The 21,690-nt window shown below is 53.0% G+C and overlaps 1 protein-coding gene across 2 annotated transcripts in view; it reads left to right on the forward strand.

Annotated features, from left to right (window-relative positions):
- The window catches only part of SPTB (spectrin beta, erythrocytic), a 129,561-nt gene that overhangs the window by 95,320 nt on the left and 12,551 nt on the right, over positions 1 to 21,690 (forward strand). For both annotated transcript variants that reach the window (XM_058429419.1, XM_058429420.1), the window contains exons 19-32: positions 674 to 820; positions 2,512 to 2,779; positions 5,150 to 5,352; positions 5,830 to 5,919; positions 9,677 to 9,955; positions 10,561 to 10,691; positions 11,654 to 11,858; positions 12,120 to 12,494; positions 13,949 to 14,193; positions 15,348 to 15,486; positions 15,958 to 16,042; positions 17,196 to 17,392; positions 17,701 to 17,750; positions 18,252 to 18,327. In XM_058429419.1, coding sequence (XP_058285402.1) covers positions 674 to 820; positions 2,512 to 2,779; positions 5,150 to 5,352; positions 5,830 to 5,919; positions 9,677 to 9,955; positions 10,561 to 10,691; positions 11,654 to 11,858; positions 12,120 to 12,494; positions 13,949 to 14,193; positions 15,348 to 15,486; positions 15,958 to 16,042; positions 17,196 to 17,392; positions 17,701 to 17,750; positions 18,252 to 18,327 — 2,490 coding nt within the window. The remainder of the gene's footprint in view (positions 1 to 673; positions 821 to 2,511; positions 2,780 to 5,149; positions 5,353 to 5,829; positions 5,920 to 9,676; positions 9,956 to 10,560; positions 10,692 to 11,653; positions 11,859 to 12,119; positions 12,495 to 13,948; positions 14,194 to 15,347; positions 15,487 to 15,957; positions 16,043 to 17,195; positions 17,393 to 17,700; positions 17,751 to 18,251; positions 18,328 to 21,690) is intronic.

Below are 21,690 nucleotides of genomic sequence, written 5' to 3' on the forward strand. Positions count from 1 at the left end.
CCACTCAGGCCAGATGAATCAGAACTTTAAGGGGTGAGACAGAGAAAGAACATTTTAAACAAACCTGCCAGTTGGAAAACTGCTGGCTCAGAAGGTCCTTACTCAACCTGGGGCCAGCTGTGCAAGGAAGGTCTTTAATCCGCCTTCCCAGGTCCCTCCATTGACAGTACTTTCTACATGGAATGGGGTTTTCCCTGACTTCTTTCTTGTCATACTCCTTTTCTCTTAGCCCAGACAACTTTGTTTTCATTGACCTCTGTCCTTGGCTTCTTCCTCAAATAACATTTTTTCCTGTGTTTATCAAGGATCTCTCACCCTACTGCCAAAGGATGGATTTATCCACCTATCCAGTAAACACTCGTTGGGTTCCTAGAATATGCTAGGCCCTGTCCTAGGTCCTCAAAATATGGAGAGAAGAGTAAAGTATACCTGGTCTCACACCACACACACTCCAGTGGGGAAGATGCATCTCTGCCCACCTTTTAGCCCTGGCCTGTCATGGGTAAAGTTGCCTGTGCTGGTACAGAGGGATCCAGAACTGCAGATGAGTTCTCTTCTGTGCTTGCACTTCCTCCCCATGGCCTTCTCCTTCTGCAGCCAGGGATGGGCAGCAGGTTCTGCCCTGCCAAAGAAATATACTCAGGGATAGTCAGCCCACTCTTTATGCACACAGCTCACTCTTTGGATCAACGACAAGCTGCTGACATCTCAGGATGTCTCCTATGATGAAGCACGAAACCTTCACAATAAATGGCTAAAGCACCAGGCATTTGTGGCAGAGCTGGCTTCCCATGAAGGGTGGCTAGAGAACATCGATGCGGTAAGTAAAGTGAGTGGGTGGCGGGGGGTGCTCTGCTCAGATAGGCTTGCCTGGATGGGCTTCACCCAGGGTGTGGACCCTGTCCTAAAGCTTGCTGACAATACAGAACGTGGCAGCGAACAACTTTTCTAAATAGTAGCTAAACCTTCAGAGCTCCTGATATAGTCAGTCTTAGTACACCTGGTCAGAATCAGTGCCTCCTCTGGGTCACCTGAATCTGGAGACAGCCCAGGACACTGAGGACATGTAGTTAGAGCTTCAGTGTCCAGTGCCAGGACAGCAGTTATTAATGTTTGCTTTCCATTGCCCTTACCAGGGCTCCAGCACTGTCCTGCACAGGGCTGGAGGAATAGGCAAGATGATCACGGTGGTCCAGGGGAGCCATTAATCCTCATCATTTGGATGGGCAGAACCACTGGGGAGTGGTCGTTTCCACGCCTTGTAGATGGTGAACCAAGGGACTCCTCTGTAGTGAGTTTGCCCAGTGGACAAGTCCAAATGTGGCTGGAATTAGATGTGGAAATCACTACCTTTGCTCGTCTCTACCATGGCTGTCCATGAAAAAGGAGCCCTAGGATCAGACTGACTTCTTAACCTCCCTGTGCCTCAGTTTCTTCCTCTATGAAATGAGAGTAATAATAGGACCTTCCCAGTGGAGTTGTGAGCACTAAATACTTAAAGACAAATGAAACATTTAGCATAGTACTTGGCAATTATGAGACACTCAATAAATATTAACTATTAGGCCAGGCACGGTGGCTCACAGCTGTAATCCCAGCACTTTGGGAGGCTGAGGTGGGCAGATCACCTGAGGTCAGGAGTTCAAGACCAGCCTAGCCAACATGGCAAAATCCCATCTCCAGTAAAAATACAAAAATTAGCTGGGCATGGTGGCATACGCCTGTAATCCCAGCTACTCAGGAGGCTGAGACACAAAAGGGCTTAAACTGTGGGGCAGAGGTTGCAATGAGCCAAGATTGTGCCACTACATTCCAGCCTGGGCAACAGAGAGAGACTCTGTCTCAAAAAAAAACAAAAAACACTATTATTAGTGATATAGATTCCTAAGTCCAATTTCTATCACACTATGCCTACCCAAAAATGATACATCTATGCAGATGAAAAGCAGGCAAGGCAACCTCAGTAACCGAAGGAGGTCAGCGAAGGTTAGCGCACAACCTCGGGAACTCATGGGGCAGTTTCTGCACTGGCTGTACCTGGACGGATCTGGAATCCTTTTTCTCGCAGCAGCTGACCCTTGTCTGCAACTCCCGTGCTGCAGTCTCCCTGAGTCATTGCCCCCAGCACTGCTCTCCCTGCCCAGCTTCCCCTACCAGTGGTGTCTAACCCTTTGAATATGAGGACTTTTTCGTTATCTATGGTGGTGCATATCATGAAAATTATGCACAGGCTTTTTTTTTTTTTTTAACTCATCAACTATTGTGTTAATGTATTTTATGTGTGTCCCAAGACAATTCTTCTTCCAAAGTGTCCCAGGGAAGCCAAAAGGTTGGACACCCCTGCTAATGCTGGGGATTCAGAGTCCATTTCAGTTGAGTCTTACCCACGTTCTATGAAGATTCTTTGCCTTACTGACCTCCTCTTGGGTAGCCTCTTGCAACCATCAGGGGCAGGGCTGATCCAAGGCCCAGTCAGCCCAGAATGTGAGCTCTCCTCCTTCTTGCCCCTAGGAAGGAAAGCAGCTGATGGATGAGAAGCCCCAGTTTACAGCCCTGGTGTCCCAAAAGCTGGAAGCCCTGCACCGGCTCTGGGATGAGCTGCAGGCCACCACAAAGGAGAAGACCCAGCACCTCTCGGCTGCCAGGAGCTCCGACCTGCGCTTGCAGACCCATGCTGACCTCAACAAGTGGATCAGCGCCATGGAGGACCAGCTGCGGTCAGACGACCCGGGCAAGGACCTGACCAGTGTCAATCGGATGTTGGCTAAGCTGAAGGCACGTGAGTGGGTTGTAGACTCAGAGTGTTAGGATAGAAGGGATCCGTGGAAGCCAATCTGACACCTTTATTTTTAATTTTAGGTTTGGGGGTACATGTGAAGGTTTGTCACATAGATAAACACATGTCATGGGGGTTTATTGCACATATTATTACATCACCCAGGTTTTGAGCTCAATACCCAATAGTTATCTTTTCTGCTCCTCTCCCTTCCCCTACCCTCCCCCATCAAGTACACCCCAGTGTCTGTTGTTTCCTTGTTTTCATAAGTTCTTCTCACTTAGCTCCCTCTTATAAGTGAGAACATGTGGTATTTGGTTTTCTGTTCCTGCATCAGTTTGCTAAGGATAATGGCCTCCAGCTTAATCCATGTTCCCACAAAAGACATGATCTCGTTCTTTTTTTATGGCTGCGAAATATTCCATGGTGTATATGTATCTTATTTTCTTTATCCAGTCTGTCATTGATGGGCATTTAGGTTGAGTCACTATCTTTGGTATTGTGAACAGTGCTGCAGTGAACATAAGTGTACATGTGTATTTATGGTAGAGTGTTTTATATTCCTCTGGGTATACCCAGTAATGGGATTGCTGGGTCAAATAGTAGTTCTGCTTTTAGCTCTTTGAGGAATTGCCATACCACTTTCCACAATGGTTGAACTAATTTACACTCCCACCAACAGTGTATAAGGGTTCCCTTTTCTCTGCAACCTCACCAGCATCTGTTATTTTTTGACTTTTTAATAATAGCCATTCTGACTGATGTGAGATGGTATCTCACTGTGGTTATTTGCATTTCTCTAATGATCAGTGATATTAAGCTTTTTTTCATATGTTGTTGCCTGCATGTGTGTCTTCTTTTGCGAAGTGTCTGTTCATGTCCTTTGCCCACTTTTTAATGGTATTGTTTGTTTTCCTCTTGTAAATTTGTTTAAGTTTCTTACAGATGCAGGATATTAGACCCTTGCCAGATGCATAGTTTGCAAATATTTTCTCCCATTCTGTAGGCTGTCTGTTTACTCTGTTGATAGTTTCTTTTGCTGTGCAGAAGCTCTTAAGTTTAATTAGATCTCATTTGCCAATTTTTGCTTTTCTTGCAATTGCTTTTAGTGTCTTTTTCATGAAATCTTTGCCCATTCCTACGTCCAGGATGATATTGCCTAGGTTGTCTTCCAGGCTTTTTATAGTTTTGGGTTTTACATTTAAGTCTGTAATCCATCTTGAGTTTACTTTTGTATATGGTCTAATGAAAGGGCCCAGCTTCAATGTTCTGCATATGGCTAGCCAGTTCTCCCAGCACCATTTATTGAATAGGGAGTCTTTTCCTCATTGTTTGTTTTTGTCAGCTTTGTCAAAGATCAGATGGTGGTAGGCGTGTGGCCTTATTTCTGGACTCTCTATTCTGTTCCATTGTTGATATGCCGGTTTTTGTACCAATGCCATGCTGTTTTTGTCACTGTAGCCTTATAGTATAATTTGAATTCAGGTAATGTGATTCCTCCAGCTTTGTCCTTTTTGCTTAGGATTGCCTTGGCCATTCAGGCTCTTTCTTGGTTTCATGTAAATTTTAAAATAATTTTTCTAGGCCAGGCACGGTGGCTCATGCCTGTAATCCCAGCAATTTGGGAGGCCAAGGCGGGTGGATCACCTGAGGTCAGGAGTTCGAGACCAGCCTGACCAACATGGAGAAACCCTGTCTCTACTAAAAATACAAAACTAGCTAAGTGTGGTGGCACATGCCTATGATCCCAGCTACTCTGGAGATTGAGGCAGGAGAATCACTTGAACCCGGCAGGCGAAGGTTGCGGTGAGCCAAGATTGCACCATTGCACTCCAGCCTGGGCAACAACAGCAAAACTCCATCTCAAAAATAATAATAATAATAATTTTTCTAGTTCGTTGAAGAATGTCATTAGTAGTTTGATAGGAATAGCATGAAATCTGTAAATTGCTTTGAGCAGTATAGCCATTTTAATGATATTAATTCTTCCTATCACATGAGCATGAGATGTTTTTCCATTTGTTTGTGTCTTCTCTGATTTCTTTGAGCACAATCTGAAACTTTAAAGCAAGCACTCCTACTCTTCCTCTTAACTGGACTTGCTTTTATCATGCAAAAATGTCTCCTGGTTTCTAATCCATCTCCAACCCCTTTTGCAGTGGGTAGGACAGAGACCCAAAAGGATGCATGAGAAACAGAACAGGCACTCAGAGGAGGGAAAGATGACTGGGAGCATCCAAGGAGACTCCTTGGAGGAAGTTGAGCTCAAATTGGGCCTTAAAGGATGGTTGGGATGCAGATGAATGAAGAAGATGGAGGGGCTGTGCAGGTGCCAAGGCTGGTGCTGACACCGTCCCCTTGTGTCTCAGCGAGTGGAGGACCAAGTGAATGTGCGGAAAGAGGAGCTGGGGGAGCTGTTTGCCCAGGTGCCTTCAATGGAAGAGGAGGGCGGAGATGCAGACTTGAGCATCGAGAAGCGGTTCCTGGACCTCCTGGAACCCCTGGGGAGGAGGAAGAAGCAGCTGGAATCATCCAGAGCCAAGCTGCAGATCAGCCGGGACTTAGAGGATGAGACGGTGCGTGGGCCACAGCTCCCTACCCTCTGAGGCTGAGCCACCAGCTGCCATCAGAGTAGCTGGCTGCTGCCCAGAGCAATTTTTGGCAGCAGATGACTGGTCACCTCACCCCTTATCTCATAGGGTTGTTGTGAGGATTACATTAAATGGAAAGCTCAAGCCAGTGCTTTTGTTGGAAATGCACCGTTCACTTGCTAGTATTGCTCGGTGAAGAGCATGGACTTTGGGGTCAGACAGACTTGGGTTCAAGATCCAGCTATGTTACCTTCCCACTGTCTGACTAGGAGCAAGTTATTTGGAACCTCAGTTCAAAATCCCCAAATATTCTTATCTATAAAATGGGGGCAAAACCATGATGGGGTGTTGGGAGGAACTGGGGAGACACTGCCAGCAAAGTTCTGCCCTGCCCGTGGTGAGCACTCGGGAAAGGTTGGCCACGATTGTCATCAGCTCTCCCCTGCCTTCTGGTCTCTGCAGCTCTGGGTGGAGGAGAGGCTGCCTCTTGCCCAGTCAGCCGACTATGGCACTAATCTGCAAACTGTGCAACTGTTCATGAAGAAGAACCAGGTGAGTCCTGCCTCACCTCACCAGCCCCACCCACCCCTCCTCACCCCTACCTGGCCCCACGGGGGTAGGCCCAGCCCTGACCTGCAGAAGGCTAGCAACAGCAGATTATTGTTCTTCTTGGTAGCTTTGGGGTCTCCAAACCGTATTGGTAATCTTACAGCAGAAAGAGCAGGTTTTTGTGATTACAGAGCAAATTCTGGGAGGATCACAGAGGAGGGAAGAATCCTGGTACTTGGGGATTCAGGGCCATTCAGCCTCCATCAGGCACAGGTGAATGCAGGATCTCGGGGGCCTGGCCTGGAGGTTGATGTGCTTCAGTAGCTCTGTATTCAGTGTATCCAGTGGTCTGCCTGAGAGGAGGGCAGTAACTCCTGGTCTCTCTCCCACAACACTGCCTTGCCCCTCTTCCAGGGCTGAGCTTGGCATGTGTGGTGTCCTCGGGGTAAGTAGGCCCCATTTCTCTCGATATATGAGGATACTTGTGGGGCTCAAATTCCATTAGGAAGCCACTAACTTTGGACTCTGAGCCCTTGGAGCAAACATCCCTCTGCTTTTTGGCGCTTGCTTAGCCCTGGTTGGGAACTCCTGTGGCCCTGGTCAGGATCCTGGATGTGAGCAGATGCCAAGCACTTCCTCTTGGGTCGGGGCTGCAGTGGGAGCCTGAATCATGTAAGGAAGCTGGCTGTGTGGGGTCCCAGCGGCCAGGGGAATGGCCACTGACTCTTCTTGGACAGAGAGACCCTCCCTCTGCATGCTCTCTGGGTCAGCAAGGAGAGCCCAGGAACTTAGATCCCAGATAAAAGTGACATGTCCCAGAGTGCCCCATTAGTATTGCAGCTCCTTGAGGAAGGAAGGTCATGGCAGACAGCACTCCCTTCCCCCAAGTTGGCAGCAGCTGACATCTGCTCACAGGACCATTTGAGCCCAGCAGCAGTGCAGAGGCCTAGATTATATTCAGAGAGGTTTCTTCAAAGCTGCCTTAGGCCCTTTGCTTCTGGTTGACACAATCTAGTCGCAGAGGCTCCAGAAGCCACACGCAGGGACCTGGGCTAGAAGATGATAGAAATCTAGCCTCAGTTAATGCCACAACCTTCAGCTAAAGGTGGAAGGCTGGTAGGACACGGTATCCTTGGGACCTCAGTTTCCTTAATTGTAAAATGAGCCAACTCTAGTCTTTCCAACACTAGGATTTTTGATTCTGTGCAGCCTCTATAAGTGTTATTGTTCAAAGGTTTTTAACTCCCCTGGCTGGCAGTTGCTATTTTAGGAAAAGGGCAAGACAAATATGGATGGGGTTCCCCTAACCAAGAAGGGAAAGGCAGCCCCTTGGGAGAGTGTGACTGCCCTAGTGAAGACTATTTTAGGCTCACCTGGCTAAACCATAAATCCAATTTTATCATTTCCTCACTTAAAACCCTCTATTGCAATGGTTCTCAAACTCCAATATGCAACTCCTTTAACGAGCCCTCTGGGTGAGTTTACACAACTTAACCAGGTGCCACCCCCAGATCCACTGCATCAAGCTCTGGGGATAGAGCCTGATAATTTGCATTTCCAACAAGATCCTAGGTAATGCTGCTGGTTCAGGACTCCACTTGGGGACCACTGTTCCCAGGGCTATTCATTGCAATTAGAACAAATTCCACAAGGTACTACATGAAGGGTTCTCACCCCTGGCTGTACACTCAAATCACCTAGGGAACTTTTAGACAGATGAATGCCCAGGTCTCACCTCAGATGAATTAGAATCTCTGGGGGTAGGCCCCTAGCTGCATTTATTTCCCTGGATTACTCAGTGGGCAATCAGGATTAAGAACCAGTCTTGCCTGATCTGGCCCCTGCCTGCTTCTGAATCTCAGCTCTTCTCACTTTGCCCTCCTTTACAGTATTCCAGCTCTTCCAGCCTCTCTGTGGCCTTGGACGGTCCCAGCTCATGTCCACCCCAGAGCCTCTGCACTTGTTCAGTCCTCTTGCCAGGAACACTCACCCCAAGATCTCTTTGTGGTTGCCTCCCTCCCATCATTCGTGTCATGGTCAAGTGTCCTCTCCTCAGAGAGGCCCTCCCTGACTCCCTTAGCTAAAGTGGCTCCTGCCACATTGCAGCAGACATTCTTCATCCCACTGTTGTCTTTTCCTCATAGCCCCCAGGGAGGAAGGCCCAGCCTTTGTTTATTCACTTATTTGCATGTTTACCTTCTATTTCCTCTACCAGGTTGTAAGCTTTAGAGTGAGGGGATTTTCATTTCTCTTGTTTCTATATTGTCCCTATTACCTAGAGCAGGGTCTGGTACATAGAAAAGAACTTAATACATAGTTGTTGAATGAATGAAGATAGGGAAGACGACTTTAAACGTAAGTACCCTGCACAGATACTAGAAAGTAATTGCTTAAAAAGAAAGAAATACCCTTTTAGGCCGGGCCCAGTGGCTCACACCTGTAATCCCAGCACTTTGGGAGGCCGAGGCAGGTGGATCGCCTGAGCCCAGGAGTTTGAGACTAGCCTGGGCAACGTGGCGAAACCCCATCTCTACAAAAAATACAAAAAATTAGCCAGATGTGGTACATACCTGTAGTCCAAGCTACTTGGGAGGCTGAGGTGGAAGAATCATCTGAGCCTGGGAAATTGAGGCTCAGTGAGCTGCGATTGTGCTGCTGCACTCCAGCCTGGGTGACTAGAGTGAGACCCTATCTTAAAAAAAAAGAAATTAATTTTCAGGGCACCATGCAGAGGTCATAAGATCTCAGAGTAAACAAGCAAATGGAGCTGAAAACATGGGTTGTTTGAATGCAACTGCAGAGACTACTGGAAATTGTAAAAATTGAGGTTCTGAGCATAAAGTGTAAAAATGCATTTCAGCAGGTTATGTGACTTGTAGATGTGGTTATTTTGTATATATTTTAAATGCTGGCCATCACTGTGCTGCTCACGTGGGCTGCTCTGGCCCCTGCCTTCCAATTTTAAAGGCCACAGGAAAATTATATATAGAGGGAAGAAACAGTTAGTGAGGTATATGGAGCTCAGGAGCCCACACACAAGCAGCAGCTAGCCCAACCTCTAGGACCCAGAAAACAAGTAGCACGTGTCAGGGCCTCCTGAAGAAAAAGGTGACCAGCCACCAGGGTGGGAGGAAGAGGCTGTGTTCATGACTAAAGGCTCAAACAGGGACTAATGCAAAGCTCACAAAAGATTTGAGAAATAGAAGTAGGGAAAAACAAAACAAAAGCTGAGACTGTAAGCAAGGGGCTGCTGTCACCTGTTCTTTTAGATGGAAGGCAAAAACTGTGCCCACCTGAGCTGCTGGGTTGGGCAGATCCTGCATAAATGATCCTGCATAAATCCTGCAAAAGCTGTTAGAATAAGGTATCAAAAAGGCCATTTTTCTTTTCCTTCCAACACATACATCTAAGGAATCAAGCTCTGCTGAAGCATAGGAAGATAGGGGACAGTCAAGAGCACAGGCTTCCAGGTCAGGTGGAGCTGTGTTCAAATCCAGCTCTGCCACTGAGTGACTTCACTGCTGCATGCCGGTTTCCACATGCTTATCTCAGCAGGCCACCTGAGGGTGAAAGAATGGTGCACGTAAGGTGCTTAGCAGCCCACAAGAGGTCCTTGGTAGTTCTTATCGCCATCACCTGTTCTGCTCTAGCAACAGGGGGTGAGAGGGACCAAGGGTGTCAGAGCTGTGCTGCCACTGCAGAAGCAGCCTCCCCGCCATGGTGGGAAGGCCCTACCCCGAGCCCTTCCTTCTGGCCACAGACACTGCAGAATGAGATTCTGGGCCATACGCCGCGGGTTGAGGATGTGCTGCAGAGAGGGCAGCAGCTGGTGGAGGCAGCGGAGATCGACTGCCAGGACCTTGAGGAGCGCCTGGGGCACCTGCAGAGCTCCTGGGACAAGCTGCGGGAGGCAGCGGCCGAGAGGCTGCAGCGACTGAGGGATGCCAACGAGGCACAGCAGTACTACCTGGATGCGGACGAGGCTGAGGCCTGGATTGGCGAGCAGGAGCTCTACGTCATCTCCGATGAGACCCCCAAGGTCTGTTCGGGCAGGGGATACCAGCCAGGGTGCCCAGGCAGAGAGGAAGAGTTGAGGTTGGCTGTTGGTGGGGAGCCTTGTGAGTCCAGCTGTGTGAGGAGTGAGGCCAGGGGAGGGGCACAAGGAACCCACAGACTCCCTGCCCTCCCTTGGTGCCTCCTTGAACCCACCCTTGCAGGGCACACACTGCAGCCAGGTGCCTCATGTTTACCCACTTAGGTTTGCTCTAACCCAAGGGTTCTCTACTTTTCTTTACCATGGATTCTGTACTGGTGAACTGCTATGAAAGAGATGGGGTGAGAGGTGACAGGTGGGGGTCTCTCAAAGCTGGAATGATATAGGATGTTTTCATGAGGACAGGGGTTAGGACACAAAAGGAAGGGTGTATGTCGGATACCAATCGCGAGAGTCCGGAGAGGAAGGTAGGGCACGGGCATTGCTGGGAAATCAGAAAGGCAGGAAGGAAGCATGTGTGGCTATCTGCGGGTGTCCCACAAGCCTGCTCCCCTCCTCCCTCGGGCACCTCCAGGAGCGGGGGCCCAACTTACAAAGGGAGAGATCATGGCCAGGCTGAGCTCTGGCGCTGACCGTCTGCTGCCTCCTAGGATGAAGAGGGCGCCATCGTGATGCTGAAGCGGCATTTGCGGCAGCAGCGTGCAGTGGAGGACTACGGCCGGAACATCAAGCAACTGGCCAGCCGGGCCCAGGGCCTACTGTCTGCAGGCCACCCTGAGGGGTGCGTGTGCTCCCTGGGGTGACACGGTCAGGAGATGGGGATCGAACCGGGGCCCACCAGCCAATGTCCCTTCAGATTTAAAAGGAAAATGGAAACAGTTTTCCCATCAAATAGGGCTGGAGAAAATTGCTGCGGGACTGGTGATGGATCCAATTTCATTTTATGCCTTGGTTTTGTGTGAGTCACTTCCAGCTGGGCCAACGAGGCCCTGGTTTGCAAAATGATCAGAGAATAGGTTAGCAAAACTACCTTTTGGTGACCTGAAAGCACCGATTTTCTGAAGGGTTACAATATGCTAAGGGACACTGAAGACTACTTTAGCTTTTATTTTTATGGTCCAGAAGGTCTCCAGGACTTCACAGTCCGGGCAGAACCATGACATAGGAGTGCAGGTGGAAACCTGTGCCCACCTGGGCTGCGAGGTTTTGTGGATCCTGCATAAATGGAAGCCCACAGACCACACACTGCCCCCAGCCACGGCCCTGTCCTCAGCTGCCATTAGGGTGCCCACCACTATGGGTCCCCAGCAGCCACCCCAGACATTTCCCTGGGAGCCACAGTGTCTGGGCCCCTAGTACGTCCTTCCCCTCCCTGGAGGGCTGAGCAGAGCTGTTGCTGCAGGAGCCCCGCTCAAGCAGTGCTGCTCCCCCAGCCTCTCTGGAAGAACGATGGAGGCATTCCCCATTTGCACTTGTCCCTGTAAGCTTGCCAGAGTGAGGGGCACCACGGGAGGCACCCCTCCAGGACAGAATTCCAGGGCACAGTGTGTCATCCCCTGAGGCTAGGGTGTGGCCCCTTCTCTCCCCAGCTCTTCCCCAGCAAAGCCCCTGTCATTTCTCCAGAGCTTCACTCCCTACCTATCCCTGCCAGGGGGCTGTGGTCGGCGTACGTTGGCTCCCCCGAGCCACTGCTCTGGGTTCATGGCTGCTGTCTCTGAGGGCCTTCTTGGTATTGAATTCCAGGGAACAGATCATCAGGCTTCAGGGGCAAGTGGACAAGCACTACGCAGGGCTGAAGGATGTGGCAGAAGAGCGCAAGCGCAAGCTGGAGAACATGTACCACCTGTTCCAGCTCAAGCGGGAGACCGACGACCTGGAGCAGTGGATTTCAGAAAAGGAGCTGGTGGCCTCTTCCCCGGAAATGGGGCAAGACTTTGACCACGTGACTGTGAGTAGGCACAGCTCCTGCTGTCTTTGTCTTTCTCTAATGCAGTAGACACAGCCAGCCCTCACTCAAGACACAGCGCTGCACAGGATGTGACCTCCCCAGTGTGAGGCAGGACCAGCAGGTGCAGGCCTGTCCTGGGGAAGGTGTGAGAGCGCAGCTCCCGGAGCTGCAGTCGCTGCCTGGGAAAGTCTTCGGCTAAGCTGGTGACACCTGTAACCCCTGTGCCCCCCATAACCACATTTCTGTCTGCCCCATGCCCAGCTTCTGCGGGACAAGTTCCGGGACTTTGCCCGGGAGACCGGGGCGATTGGGCAGGAGCGGGTGGACAATGTGAATGCCTTCATCGAGCGACTCATCGACGCGGGCCACAGCGAGGCGGCCACCATCGCCGAGTGGAAGGACGGGCTGAACGAGATGTGGGCAGACCTGCTGGAGCTCATTGACACGCGCATGCAGCTGCTGGCCGCCTCCTATGACCTGCACCGCTACTTCTACACGGGTGCCGAGATCCTGGGCCTCATCGACGAGAAGCACCGAGAGCTGCCCGAGGATGTGGGGCTGGACGCCAGCACGGCCGAATCCTTCCACCGGGTGCACACGGCCTTCGAGCGGGAGCTCCACCTACTGGGTGTCCAGGTACCTTCAGCCCCCTGCCGCCCACCTGCCACCAACATCCAGGGGCCCCAGGTGTCAGTCCCCACCTGGCTGTCAGCAGGGAAACCTCTAGGATGGATGCCAGGAGGTTTTGCCTCCTTAGATAGCCAGGAGCTCAGGACAGGGAGCAGTGGCTTTCAGATGTTCCTTAGCTTCGGAAGTCATTCTTTAAACTGAATCCTACAAAAGGCCAGTGCATATAATACTATACGGGCCAGTTTCTCCAGTTGTACAGTATTATTACTGAACACATGTGCAGCACTTTTCTAGCACCAGGTGCTCTTCTGGGCAATGTATGTAGCCGCTGGACCCTCATGGCCATCCTCTGAGGCAGCTACTAATATTCCCTGATATTCCCTGCACTGTGTAGATGAGAAAAGGGAGGGGTAGAAGTCTCACAAGTTTCCCAGGAACATGTAGGTATGCAGTGGAGCCAGGGCTCCTGGCAGTCTAGCTATAGACCCCACATACTTAGCCACCGGGCACTTCAGCCTTTCCACATGGGAGCTGGAGAGCCCCCAAGTTCTACTGTTCAGACCCCTGCCCCATCACTGGAGTGCCCTCCGCAGATCCGTAGGGTCCCCCAGACCTTGGTGTGATAGAAAAGGCAAATTCAAGGGGGCCCCTGTTGCTGAGGGCTCCCCCAGCTTCCAGTGCAGCAGGGAGAGGTAGGCTGGCTGTGCAATCCCAGGCCAGCCCAGCAGGGCTTGGGGACAGAACACCAGGGTAGGCTGGGCCCCTGGTTCATCCAAAAGGGGACCTCTTAAGGATGTGTCCTCCAGCTGGAGTGGAGGGCCTGGTGTGTGGCTGTTGCGTTTGGGGATACCAGGGCCCCTGAGATAGGTGTAGCACCACTGAGGTCTTAGGAGTGAGGTTTCACTGTCCCCAAGGCCAGCCTCAATCAGGGGATCTGGTGCGACCCCTTCCTTGGAGAGTCAGCACACAGAGTGGTTAAGAACGGGGACTCAGGAGCAAGGTGCAAATTCCAGCTGTACCCCTTTACTAGTGTGAAGGACCCTGGACCAGTTACTTAGTTTCCCTTTACCTCGTTTTCCCCATCTCAGAAACAGCAATAGTAATAGTACCTCCTTCATGGGTTTGTTGGAAAGACAAAGAGAGTTCATCAATAGAAAGTGTTTAGAACAGTGCCTGGTATGTAGTTCCTCTCATTAGTGTATTGTTGAGGAGATCAAAGGGCATGGAGTTCCTCTCACTCCCAAACCTTCACAAAGTTCAAGAGGTATCTTGGGTAGGCAGAGGTGTCAAAGCAAGGAGCCTTCTCCTACAGCAGCCCCTGGGTGGAGGCTGAAGATTCTACCTTCCAGCAGTGCCCTGGGCAGGGAGGCCAGGAGGAGGTAGCTGCCCTTCCAGTCCTAGGCCCACAGCACCTAGGGAGCAATGTCCAGGGAACAATGTCTGGTTTTGCCTGACCACAGGTGCAGCAGTTCCAGGACGTGGCCACCCGTCTGCAGACAGCATATGCTGGGGAGAAGGCAGAGGCCATCCAGAACAAGGAGCAGGAGGTGTCTGCCGCGTGGCAGGCGCTGCTCGATGCCTGTGCCGGGCGCCGGACCCAGCTAGTGGACACGGCAGATAAATTCCGCTTCTTCAGCATGGCCCGTGACCTCCTCTCCTGGATGGAGAGCATCATCCGGCAGATCGAGACCCAGGAGAGGCCCAGGTGAGGGGAGCGTCCTCGAGGCAAAGGCAGCTCCTCTCCAGGCCAGAAGAGCCCGGCCAACCAGGGTGCTGCACTGTGGCTCCTCCGTGAAGGGATAGTCCTGGACTATCGGTCCATGAAAATCCCTGGGGGACACTTGAGGCCTGAGGCTGGATCCAGGCAGAAATGGCCTGGCTCGGCTTCCACTGGGAGGACCAATTGCTGCAGAGTCAGGAGAGTCCTGAGTGTAGAGCGAGAGACATCTGTCATTCAGGTTCTCTAATGGGAACAGTGACCATGGTTGACAGTGAAAATAAGCAACTCACATGTCCAAAGCTGGGCAGGTCTAAGACTGCGCATTCTTCTCCCAGCCCTGGGATGTGAGGGGGCCCTTCCCCCAAAACTCAGGAAGAAGCTCATTATCCATGAGAGGAGGAGTCAGGCATGTGGGCAGTGAGAGCCCCTGCAGAGATCAGACCACTGCCCAGTCTGTGTCACTTCATCAGTTATTGCTGATCCATCTCCATCCGATTGCCCCTAGGGTGTCTGTCCTGATGGTCTTACTTTTAACATCCTTATGGAGATATAATTCACATACAACACTTCATCCATTTAGGGTGTATCATTCAATGGTTTTTAATATACTCGCTGTTACACAACTATCCCCACAATCTAAGGTTAGAAGATTTTCATCACTCTGCCCCTATTAACAGTCACTCCCCATTCCCCTCTCTTCCCAGTCCCTGGAAACCACTACTCGACTTTCTGTCTCTCTAGATTTGCCTGTTCTGGACATTTCATATAAATGGAATCATACAATATGTGGTCTTTTGTGACTGGCTTCTTTCCCTTAGTATAATGTTTTCAAGATGCATCCCTGTTGTAGCATCAGTCAGTACCCCATTCCTTTTTATTGCCCAGTAATATTCCCAGGCTTGTTTGGGGATTTCTGTACCCACTGCCCATGCTCTGGCCACTGAGCAATGGAAGATACCAGGGCATCTGTGTTCCTGCTGGGGCTGGGCTGGTGGAGGACCCCCTGGCTGGCCATTGAGAGAGGAGGGAGCAGGGTCAGACTCCCACAGGCAGGGGGAGGTGGGCCCCTCTGGTTGGGACACAGAGGCAGGCCAGAGTGACCCAGAGTTCCCTTCTTCCCTTGTCCTCCTGTCCCCCAGGGATGTCTCCTCAGTGGAACTGCTCATGAAGTATCACCAGGGCATCAATGCAGAGATTGAAACCCGGAGCAAGAACTTCAGTGCCTGCCTGGAGCTTGGCGAGTCCCTGCTGCAGCGGCAGCACCAGGCCTCAGAGGAGGTGAGGGGACTGCAAGGATGGAGGCGAGCCCCTCCATCTCCGTCCCCACTGTGCCAGCCAGGCAGCCTCCTGGGAGGCAGATGAGAGCTGCTGCTTTTCCGAGGAGCTTGTCTTGCTCTCACTCATGGAGATCGGGGCTACACACAGGCCCGGGGATTGGAGCCCCAGCAAGCGCACTCCCTGCCTTAAGGAGCTGGCCACTCAGTAAAGGAGAGCAGGCTCATAACCTGCCTAACACCCACAGGTGCACACACTTTGGAGTTAGTGACCTCCTTTAATAGGAGAGGCACATGGGCCTCAGAGAGGTTAAATAACTTGCCCCAGGCCACACAGCTGGCTAGTAGTTGGGCCAAGACTTGAAGCCAGGACTGTAGGACCAAACCTGGCATTCTTTGCAGGACCCATCTGCGCACTGCCTCAGATGGGGAAGGGTGAGCCAAGCCTGAGCTTTTCTCCCTTTCCTCCCCATAGATCCGTGAGAAACTGCAGCAGGTGATGTCCAGGAGGAAAGAGATGAATGAGAAGTGGGAGGCCCGTTGGGAGCGGCTCCGCATGTGTGAGTACAGCCCTGGAGCCAGGGCCCAGGGGCAGGAGTACCCCCGTGGGAGTAGGGGAATGGGGAGGTGCCACAATGGGTGGATTTTCACTACTGCCTAGAGAGGAGCCCCCCACAGCACTGCTCTTCAGCAAAGCTCTGGGGCCAGGGGCCTCAGTGGTCCAGGCAGAAGGCCAGAGTGGACACGCTGCTGGAAGCCTCACCCTAACCACCCAGCGTGCCCCCACTCCTTGCCCATCCTCTGCCCCACTCGCCCCCAGCCTCATGCCCGGGCGGGTATGCCTGCAGACCTATCGCCTGGGGGAGGGGCTGGGGGCCTGGGGGAGGGGTTGAAGATCCGGGGGAGGGGTTGGGGGTCTGGGGGAGGGGTTGGGGTAAGGCTGTCATGAATCCCAGACATTCCTCATGAGGAATGTCAAGCACAGAACAGGCTCTTCCTCCTTCAGTTGGGTGCTGATGAGAGGTGGGGAAAAGCCACCACTCAGGAAGGAGCTGTGAGCCAGGAAGGGCCAACTGGTCCCTGGCCACTCGTCCAGCATCATGTGAGACGGCCAAGGGCTGGGAAGAATGTTCAAGGCAGAAGACTCCTTCTCAGAGACATCTAAAATACATTTTGTTTTCAAAATAGAGTTCTAATTACTGAAAAATATAGTTTAAAAAATATAACTATTGGGCCAGGCATGGTGGGTGACATGTATAATCCCAGCACTTTGGGAGGCCAAGGCAGGAGGATTGCTTGAGCTCAGGAGTTTGAGACCAGCCTGGGCAACATAGGGAGACCCTATCTACAACAACAACAAAAATTAGCTGGGCATGGTGGTGCACACCTATAGTCCCAGCCACATGGGCGGCTGAGATGGGAGGATCACTTGAACCCAGGAGGCTGAGGCTGCCATGAGCCATAATCACGTCACTGCACTCCAGCCTGGGTGACAGATTGAAGCCCTCCCTCTAAAAAAATATAACTATTGTGAAGATGGGTTAGGGGCCCAGTGTGGAATGGGGTGGCTGCGGGCAGCAAGGGTATCCATGTGGTTTAGGGACACCTATTCAGGCCACCTGCCTGACCACTGGCCTCCGATCAGGAGTGAACGATTGGGTGCTAACAGGCCCTGGGCCTTGTGGGGGGTCTGTGTCCTGTTCCCCCTGGCAGTGCTGGAGGTGTGCCAGTTCTCGAGGGATGCCTCTGTGGCTGAGGCGTGGCTGATTGCCCAGGAGCCCTACCTGGCCAGCGGGGACTTTGGACACACAGTGGACAGTGTGGAGAAGCTCATCAAGAGGCATGAGGCTTTTGAGAAGTCCACGGCCAGCTGGGCAGAGCGCTTTGCTGCCCTGGAGAAGCCCACCACGGTGAGCAGGGAACAGTGCTGGGAGGCTCAGGAGGGTGGCAGCTGTGCCCCCAGGGGTCTCATGTCAAGGACTCCAGGCCAGTTGTTAGGTACTTAGAATGGTGTGACAGGCTTGGCCAGCAGGGACAATGGGAAGGAAAGACAAGTGGCAGGAAGCACTGACCTCCAAATGCAAAGGACAGAAGGGGCTGACTCTAGAAGGAACAAGTGCCAGGGCGTGTGGGGGTGCAGGGCCGCGTCCAGAGGGAGATCGTCTGAGAACACAACTCGCCTCTGTGGCTGCTCTGACCCCTGGGCCTTCTCCTCTAGCTTGAGCTGAAAGAACGCCAGATTGCAGAGAGACCCGCAGAGGAGACTGGGTGAGTGGTGGCCGTGCGTCCAGAGAGCTGAGTGCTCTGCCAGGTGGGAGTAGGGGGTGCCTTTCATCAGAAACCTGACATTGGGACCAGTTGCATTTGACCTCTCACACTGGGCACCCTTGTCAGGAAGGCCCAGAGTGCCTGAGCATGAGGGCAGAGGAGCTTTTGCTTCCCCAGTCACGGGCGGGCTGAAGGCCTGGTGCGGGAGGAGGGGGCTGGGAGCAGTGGCTGCCAGGCGAGGCCCCGCCTCGGAGCCACCTGAACACGGGGCCCCACAGGCCGTTCTCCCTGGAACCTGACTCCCTTCTGAAGAATCTGCCTTGGCTTTTCCGAAGAAGTCTCTGGGCGGCTCCTTGCTGAGCACCGTCCAGGCTGGCGGTTGACTGGAGGGGGAGCTATTTGGTGCTCCTCCCTGGGGGCGCGGGTGAAAAGCCAGGCCTCGAAGGAGGCACTGGCCTCAGAGGGGTGCTTGTTTCTAAAGAGAGACTGTGTCTTCCTTAGGCCTCAAGAGGAGGAAGGCGAGACAGCAGGGGAGGCTCCGGTTTCCCACCATGCGGCCACCGAGAGAACATCCCCGGTCAGTCTCTGGTCTCGTTTGTCTAGTTCCTGGGAGTCACTGCAGCCAGAGCCCTCTCACCCATACTAGGCTCAGCCCAGGCGAAGGCGAGATGAGCTGGCGCAGCCCCGCCCTCTATCCTCCCCACATCCCTGCAGCCACCTCCCAGCAGAGCAGGCTACGTCCTCATTGAGGTGTTCTTCATGAGCGTACTAGCCTCCTCCACTCCTCCCCACAGCACAGAGGAAACAGGCCAGCCCAGTGACATGACGTTATTAGTTTTCTTTTATCTAATCTAATAAATTTTATTGTATAAATATATCACCATTTACATGAGGGGAAACACTAGCCAGAGACGATTAGTGCATTTCTGTACACCGTCCTTTTCCCCATTTTCCAACTCCTTCCAGAACACATCAACACACCACACCCCCCACACACATCCACACACACCACCCACATACATACACCATACACACACAACCCCATACATACCACACACATACAGACACACAAATATGCACACACCACACCCACCCACATGCACAGACACCACACACCACACCCACACATCCACACACTCACACCCACACACACATACACACACACCCCACACACACCCACATGCACACACCACAACCTCCCCCCCCACACACACACATACATGCGCACACACACCACACCCCCACAGACACACACCCACACTCACACACACACCAACCACTCGGCTGTCCCATCCCACCTGCCCCACTTCAGGCATCTTCAGTGGTGAAGTGGGGGTACCCATCCTTGTGGGTGATTCTTTCCCCCGGTGCAGAGCCCTCTCCTCTTTCCACCGACCCGGCCTGAGGCCTGTGGGTCAGTGAGTCTGGATATGGAGCTGGTTCTGGGGCAAGAACGGACCTGAAGGAAGCCTGCAAAATTGAGGCGAATTCCAGGGCTTTGAGTAACAGAGGTCAGCCCCCCAACTTGTAGGAAAGGAGGATGAGCCAGAGGCCTGGCTCAAGGGACAGGGAGAACCCAAGACAGCAGCTGCCAGAGGCCTAGGGCATGCACTTCAGGACCTTACCTGGAGCAGGCCCCTTAGGACCCCGTGGGGTCTGTGCAGGGAGCCTGGGAGGCTGTCACCCAGGCTTAGGGAACTGCTCTCGGGAGCAGCTGACCGAGAGGAAAGCAAGAATTCAGCACACGGCTTGCATGGCTTCCCCTCGCATGTCCCCGCTGTGGCAGGCTGCACTGGGGGTCAAGGGAGCCACAGATCCTTCCTGCAGCCCACCTCTCCAGGTGCCCCGTGAGCCTGCCTGAACCTGGGGGTGAGGTTAGGAAGACTGGCATTCCAGATGGAAGTTTCTGGTACACCAGTCACCCCCAGAAACATGCACAGATAGTGAGGCCTCTCTTTTTCAGCCCTTCTCACCCTGAGACAGATGCCCTCCCCAACCTGCCGCGCGCGCGCGCACACACACACACACACACACACACACACACACACACACACACACACACCCCCCCCTCTGTGGCCTCCAGCCTGGCCAGAGGCCTCCCTTTCCTTGCTGCACCAGCCCACCATGCCCAGCAGAGGGCACTGCTGGGCTCCTGCTGAAGGGTCTCTCCCAGAAGTTCCCTCCGAAGCTCCCGTCGTCGCATGTGGGGTCGCCTCCCTGTCTGTGGTGGACTGCGTCCCAGCCCCTTTTTCCCAGCAACAGCCCCTGCCTGAAGGAGAGCGAACTCTGGGGGCCCGGCACAGACTGCGGACACGGGCTGGGGCCATGCCTGCGCCCTGCGCCTGCCTGCTTCTGCCGTGCGTCCCTGTGTGTCTGCATGTGGCGGTGTCCTGGTGTGCGGGCTCCTCTGTGAGCACCAGAGCGACTCCATCCATTGTCTGTGTCGTGTGTGTCTGTGCAAATGTAATTACTTGTGCATCAGAGCCGCCTCCAGCCAACACCTGAATGTCACCGGGTTGGGGGGAATAAAGCCTGTTTGGACCTGATGATCTCTTTGGGGGAAGAAGTGAGCCCACATTTGAGACCCTTTCCGGAGAGCCAGCCACTCCAGCAGATGGGAAGACTGGCCTGTGCCCGGTACCAGAAAGAAACCAGATGGTGACTCAAACGAACACCAGACCCAAGGCCTCACGCACAGATTTCCTACTGCTGCTCCCTTCTGAGCCTTTTGTTCTCATGAGGATCCATGAACCTCAGAGGGAGGGCCTAATACCCCATCCGCCTTCGATGCGAGAAAGAGGAGGACAGAGCCTGTGGGAAAGCCCAACCTGGCTCTAGAAGGCTCCTCGCAAGCCCAGCGGCTGGTCCCTCCAGCCTGCCTGGGACTACCCCTTCACAGAACCGCAGGCCTCTCCCAGGGAGGGATGGCCAATGGCTGTGCCTCCCCTCGGGGATAGTCCTGGGGGGACGGTGGCTCTCCTGCTGGTCCTCTGTGTGTGGTCTGGTGTCGGTGCCCTACAGAATAGATCCATGCGGTGTTGCTTCATGTACAACCCCTCACTGTGCATGTCGGCTTTCTGCTGGGAGGAACTGACGGGAGTGGACCAGGCACCCCTGCTCCTGTCTGGACAGCTGCACACCACAGGGCGGCACCCCACGCCAGTCCTCCCCTTCCCCGCGTGTGTGTGCACGTGGTGACTGGAGCTGCCATCCCACACATCAGCCTCTTTCTCAAGCACATCACTGCACGGTCCCACCGCCTTCCCTCACCTCTTGCCTTTTCACATTAGAGCACGTTCTGGTAAAGGCCAATCCCTTCATACAGGTAAGTGCATGGGAGGCCAGGCAGAAGAAACAAGACCTCACTCACGAAAGACAAAACTGCTGGAGGGGAAGTCAGGACATCAGGGTTCTAGTCCTCAATTCTGTTGGAAACTTCCTGCATGATTTTAGATAAAAACCACCTAATCCCCTGAGTCTCCCCACTCTTATAAAGCCTTCTCTGGAGAATTACCGAAAGTCTGGAACATTCCTGTATGCCAGCAATTTAGCAAATTACAGGGAGGGGCTGGGAGAGGTGGTTTTCACCACTTTCCTCTTGCCTGGTGCTTAGTGCTGTGGTACTGGCTGGTCTCAGGTACCCACTGGTGTGAGACGGGAGATGGGAAAGAAGTAGTAAAGGGCTGGGGTGTTTGCCTTTGTCCCTGTGGGGGACTAGAGGTGGGGCTGCACCTCTGCTACGGTAAGGATAGTGCCCTGAAGGAGGCCCAGGTCTGCAAGGGAGCCCTCGGCAGTGGGCAGGCAGACCTGCTCCAGACTAAGCATCTCCCCTTCACCTGGGGCTGTGGCCCTGGGAAGGACTTGGGGGTCCTGCTGAGCATCCCCCACCTCCCAGGCTCTGGGTGCCTCAGAAGCCCCAGTGTAACGTGTGGTGAGAGGC

The sequence above is a fragment of the Hylobates moloch genome, unplaced genomic scaffold (genome assembly GCF_009828535.3).
Source record: "Hylobates moloch isolate HMO894 unplaced genomic scaffold, HMol_V3 SCAFFOLD_16, whole genome shotgun sequence".
Classification (NCBI taxonomy): domain Eukaryota; kingdom Metazoa; phylum Chordata; class Mammalia; order Primates; family Hylobatidae; genus Hylobates; species Hylobates moloch.